Source organism: Alnus glutinosa, chromosome 8, assembly GCF_958979055.1.
Source record: "Alnus glutinosa chromosome 8, dhAlnGlut1.1, whole genome shotgun sequence".
Taxonomy (NCBI): Eukaryota; Viridiplantae; Streptophyta; class Magnoliopsida; order Fagales; family Betulaceae; genus Alnus; species Alnus glutinosa.
Window position 1 is genome coordinate 11183635 of NC_084893.1, and position 6392 is coordinate 11190026.

The window sequence follows — 6392 nt, forward strand, 5'->3', positions numbered from 1 at the left end:
TCATCTAAACGATCAAAAGACTCGTTATACTCGAACTCAAAACACACTCTTCTTCCCTCCCAACGCAACACAGTAGCCGAACTAGAGAGATCGGGCTCTCAAACATTTTCATCCAACAACATCGTGAAAAGGTGGGTTTTTATTATTGGCCATTATCCTCCTAAACTTCACTCCTATTTTCGTTCATGAAGGAGACGGGTTTTTATTCTTGGCCATTTGTGCAGTTACGGCGCCGGGGTGAAATGGAGCCTATGTCCGACAGTGAGTCGACAGAGTCCAGATCAAACGGTCCAATATGCAAATGTGGAAAGACATCATCATCTTGGACGTCGTTCACCCTAAGTAATTTTGGTAGGAGGTTTTTTTCATGTGTAGATTACAAGGTAAGAGATTTTCCCCAAAATTTTTCCTTTTGATTTTCCCCAAAGTTTTTCCTTTTGATTTTCCTCAAATTTTTTCCTTTAGGGTTCTATCTCTGACTTGCCGTGAAATGGGTTGATTTTATTTTATTTTCGATTATTCAGAAACCAGAGGTGAGATGTGATTATTTTAAATGGCGTGATCCTGAAATCTGTGTCTACGGTCAGAGAGTTGTGTCGAGATTGAGAGATTGGCACGAGAATCTGAAGGCACTGAAGGCCGAACATGAACTGAGTCGAATAAATAGGTTGGATGAAGTTGGAAAATACAAGAATGAAGTTGAGAAATGCAGGGCTGAAGCTGAGAAATACAAGTTCAAACTACAGAGACAAAAGGATAAGTTTCGGTCAGTAGAGAGAAAGTACCAAATTGCATTGGTCTGTTCATGGGTGATGTTGATGTGGTTGCTGGTATATCCTTCGTACAGCAGAGAGTTTCTTCCATTAAGAATGATGTTGCAGTGAAACAATTGATCAATTGTAGGATGATCAATTGATCAATTTTGTTGTTGATCAGATGCTAATGTTGTAGTTGTAGTATTTTGTAATGCTCTGAACATTTTGTAGTGTAAGATTCTGTAATGTTATTGTTAATATTGATGTTGTTGACATTGTATGGTGCTTGGTATGGTAATTCATTATGCACAATTCAATTATGAGCAATGGTTGCAAGTGGGCAGCAAATGGGCATAACCAAATATGGTACCAAATTTTGTAGCATCTTTGGCCACAACTTTGGTACCAAATTTGACCACAATCCTCATATGCTTGAGCATTAACATTATGCACTTCTCTTTTCCTTTTGTACCAAACTTGGGCACTTGGCATACCAAATTTGGTACCAAATTTGCAAAGGGACAGTAAATAGGTACCAAACTTTGTTGCAAAATTGGTACCAAATTTACAAAATGGATAGTAAATCCACCACAATGATACACCTGCACAAATCCACTTGATACCATAACCTGCCTAATCAATTTACAATAATGGTTGCAAGTGGGCAACATAACCAAATTTGGTACCAAGTTATGCAGTAAATACTTGGTACCAAATTTTGTTCCAAATTTTACCACAATCCTGCACAACCAAATACTTCCATACCATAATCTGCATAACCAATTACTTTAACAAAATCATCACACTTTAACTTCATTATTGATAATAAACCATATTCATTACACTTTAACATAACATAACTAGCAAACTTGTTCATCAAACTTTAACATAACATAACATAACATAACTATCATCACACTTTAACATATGTCAACATAATAATAAACCATGTTCATATCAATTTAACATAACAAAATAAATATTGTTCAGACTCTCCACATCTTTTTCTTCCCTTTGTCATTCTTCTTTGCAACTCCTTGTACTTCTGGTTGAGGAATGACAGTGGATGCAGCAACCAAATTGTGCATGTCGAAATCAGGGGGAGCAACTCTAAAAGTGATACCAGTTGCACTTCTGGGAGGACCCCATGAGCATGCTGGTCCACCCCCTGGAACTTTCGGTGGTCCAGCAGGGTTTCCAGTGAGATCGACAAGGAGTTTTCCTTTGCTCTTGTGCATTCCTGTTTGTAAAACAGAAGTTCTCAACTTGCCAGATATTCTTGTCCTGGTGGCCAACCCGAGATTGCTCTTTTGCCCCCTACCTTGTGCAGTAGCAATGCCTTCACCCTGACTGCTTGCACCCCTTCCTCTTGTGCTCCTTTGACCTCTACTTTGTGTAGATGCACTGCTTGCACCCCTTCCCTGACCTTGTCCAGACGCACTGCTTGAACGATCTTCTCTTCTCCTCTTTTGACCCCTACTTCCTGTTGGGTGAGTAGGATTACCAACACATGGGGCGCTGGATGTGGCACTGGATGGGGCACTTGGCATTGATGCAGTAGATTGGGCCACAGATGGGGCACTGGATGAACCATCCAACTACAAACAAAATCAAATAAACTAGTTAGTAAACAACATTGAATAACATACAAGTTTGCAATCATAAATATAACACAGGAAACACTTACCCTGTCAAGATTGCAGTCAAGATCTGCTGCATGTTTTCTATAGAAATTCCGTCTACGTTCTTGTCTTTCATCATGTCGCATCCTCGCAGTGCATGTTCTAGTATTGTGACCATATTTTTTGCACATCCTACATTGGTTCTTCGTAACACCCTTTCTAACTGTGTAGAGACTTAAGGTCTCATCAGTCTCTCTGTTCCTCAGTTTTTTAGGTCTTCCTGAAGATGCCCTTGCCTTAGGTGGTTCAATGATGGGTTGATTTGTCTTAGCCCACTGCTCCTCACTAGGTACAGGGTAGATGATGGGTGTGTATGCCTTTAGGTACATCTCCTTGCCAAAGTATGGGCTCAGATAATCCTCAAGGTTGCCTCCACCATGCCTTATTGATGAGATGGCATTAACACATGGGATACCAGAAACATCCCACTTTCTGCACCCACATGTCTTGGCAGGTAAATTCACAGCATACCTTCTAACCTTGCACTCGACCTCAAATAAACCATCACCAGCAAATGTTGGTGTACAATGTCCGGCCTCATCTTCTTCTATCTCCAACTTCTCCTTAATTTTTGGCCCAACATTGCCTTCCATCGCAGCTATAATTTCTCTTTTCCGCTGGTACATTCTCATCAAACTTGTCCTAATGCCTTCCAACATTACCAGTATGGTCTTATCTCTGAACTTGGTGATCCAAGAATTGAAGCACTCGGCCAAATTGTTCTGTAAGAGGTCACACTTTGCATATGTATTGAACCATCCCTTACACCAAGTTGCAGGGTCAACCTTCGAAAGGTACTCATAGGCTGGCAGATTAAGGCCCTTAAGCTCTTCCATTATAGCATAGAACTCATTCTGTGTGTAAGATGCAGCAACTCTCCACAGCAAGTCCTTTAGTAATACCCCCCGGTGACCGTCATTCCGAAAATTGGCGTACAAGTGCCGCACACATATCCGATGCTCAGCATTAGGGCACCCCTCCATAAGACTTGGTACAAGACCCTACACACATGAAAAGCAAGTCAAACACATAGAAAAATACCACATAATCTGGAATGAAATGTCCAGTATAAAAAGCATAAGTGGAAAGATACCTTTTGTCTATCTGAAATAAAAGTCCATCTACGTACACCACTGGGGCCAAGATCAGCCAATAGTGCCTCAAGAAACCATGACCAGCTATCCTTGGTCTCTGCCTCTACAGCTGCCATGGATATTGGATACATGTTATTATTGGCATCCCTTCCAATAGCTGCCATTAACTGTCCCTTGTAAACCCCCTTCAAGAAACACGCATCAAGGCCTATCACAGGCCTACACCCATCCTTGAAGCCATTTTTCATTGCTGCCAAGGATATGTACATCCTTTGAAATCTACATGGCATTTTGGGCATAGGTCTCTCAACCATCAAAATAACACAACTCCCTACATTTGTGCTTCTGATTGTCGCGCAATAGTCCCATAGATGATGGTACTGCTCACCCAACTTCCCATAAATCACCTCTTGTGCCCTCTTCCTAGCCCTATATAGGGTACTAGGATGGATTTCAACATTCCATTTCTTCTTCACCTTCTTCTTCAGGACTTCTACAGGCATGTTCGGTTGATCTCTAAAACTGTCCAAGCACCACTCAGCAATCCACTTGGAAGTAATCAAATGATTCTTGTATTTCCGGGCACATGTATGTTTGGGCCTAAGCGAAATCAGCATGAATGTGGCCTCACCCGTCAACTGTCTTCCATAAACCCTATATTTACAATTCTTCTCTCCACACACTGCAATTACTTTTGATTTAGAATTCTTTTGGTAAACTAAGTCCTTCCCCTTCAATATATTGGCCTGTTTAATGGCTTTTCTGAAATCATACACACTATCAAAAGTATTACCTTTCTGCAGAGTCGGCTTCTCAAAATCAGATTTTGAAAATGGCACCCTCTTGGTGACACACGGCCTTTTTGAAGAATCCGGCTCATCATCTCCACTAGTATTATCGGGAGTGATCAGTATATCACTCCGAGACACATCGGAAACAGGCTCATCCTCACCCTCAACTACACCCTTACCCTTACCCTTACCCTTACCCTTACCCTTACCCTTACCCTTACCCACACCTTGTGCAAACTCATCTTCAGCTGCAGCTAAAGCTACTGCTACTTCTGCTTCCAAATCTTCTTCTACTACGTGTGATGGTTCTCCTACAAACTCTTGATCTACTCCTACATCTTCTCCTTCGACAGAAGCTCCTGCCTCTCCATACCCCGTATCAGCATTTACTTCTAAGGCGTCCGAGTCATCACTTAGAACCTCATTCCAAATGGATCTCTCCTATATACAGTAATTCTCTCATATTCTTCTTCATATTCCTTATCAACACTTTCCTCTCCTCCAGGTAAATCTACAGGTACATCATACAAAATAAATCCAACCACATATAACTCTGCTACTCCATGACCATTGTGGTGCCCCACCATTTCAATGACATCATGGTCAGAAGACAGAAGCCGTATCCCTTCATCTAGACTTTTGTTAGGTATTCTGTAATAAATTAGATCACCGGGACTATACCCATAGCACTTAACTACAGTCTCCACCTCAAAAAAAGACAGCTCATCTTTGTCATACAGGTCAGGGTAATTTGTTACATCCCCACCAACATAGGCTACCCCATTTTTCCTATTAAACCGACCTCCGTGGTGCACCTCAAACATAAGACATTCATTAAACATTATGTGTCCTACAAACTGACAAAAAAAAAAAAAACTAAAAATGAAATTGAAAATTCAATGAGCAGACAAAAAGAAACGAATAAGACACTACAATATTGCAGTCACTAGATAAAGTCATTGGGACCACTTCATCACAGACAAAAACAAACCAGCACATTGCACAGTCATCAAAAAGACTCAAGGGACCACAAGAGTATACAAAATTCAAAGCAGCACATTGCACAGTCTTACCAACCCAGCACCAATCACAACACACCCCAAACAAGATACTCACAACATGAGGGACCACAAAACGTAAAAAATATACCTTTTTCACTAACATAAAAACACAACTAGATGTTGACAGTAGCGCTAAACATGGTACCCAAACAAAATCAACCAGATGTGAAAACCCCCTCAACTACAAACATGATGTTATTAACATACAAAAATCACATAATTGAACCGGATTCCACTAACCCATTAACAAAATAGTAAACTTTGACAGATTAGGGTTACATAAATAAACTAAAATATAAGTTAGGGTTTAGGGTTACCTTTCTCAACCCTTTGTGTATTTCACTTCTGTATACAGCCGAAAGCCGAATCGATTTAGAACGAAATGCACCAGATTAGGGTTCTGAGTCACAAGAAGGAATTGGGTGAGTAGTGTTTGAGGGAGTAGTTGCTTCGAGTTGTGACTTTTTTTCGACCGATTGTTCTTAAGTTTAAAAAATCTGAACGTTTAGATGAGGGGCAAAAGTGGTAGTTCGAGGCTAAAATATCACGTGAAACGCACGTGTTTTGGCCTCCGTCATCGATTTAGAACGAAGGGTGATGGAATACCCTACATTGAACGGTTTTGATAACTTCATACACTCGATTGAACATTTTGCTACATTGGTACCCTTAAGTGAAAAAACGCTATAGTTGGGTACCCTTTTGTGAAGTTTCCCCAAAGAGATAAGGAATATTCCCCTTGTTATAGATTTAATGGAAATGATTATCTTAAAACTCGGGCTTGAGTGTTTTAGTGGTATTTACTGAAACTTTGTTTTGTGCAAGTTGAGATGAAATCTCATAGGGTACAAAAAGGATATATTATGTCATTAAATCAAGTTGTCAAATAAAAGAGGTAGTGAATAAAGAAATAGTGTATTGACTTCGATTCAACTATGAAATGATTCATGGAGGGGTAATAAGTAATAAATAAGTATGCAAGAATTAATTTATTACTTTGAAAATACAT

General features: G+C 40.1%; 1 protein-coding gene across 1 annotated transcript; it reads right to left on the bottom strand.

Moving 5' to 3' along the window:
• Window positions 1-1565: 1565 nt before the first annotated feature.
• Window positions 1566-5164, bottom strand: LOC133876115 (uncharacterized). The gene is made up of 4 exons (XM_062314401.1): window positions 4865-5164; window positions 3531-4763; window positions 2443-3438; window positions 1566-2353 (listed from the first exon to the last, which is right to left on the bottom strand). Exons 1-4 carry the CDS (start codon window positions 5162-5164, stop codon window positions 1742-1744), a joined length of 3141 nt encoding a protein of 1046 aa, XP_062170385.1. The 3' UTR covers window positions 1566-1741.
• Window positions 5165-6392: the final 1228 nt, after the last annotated feature.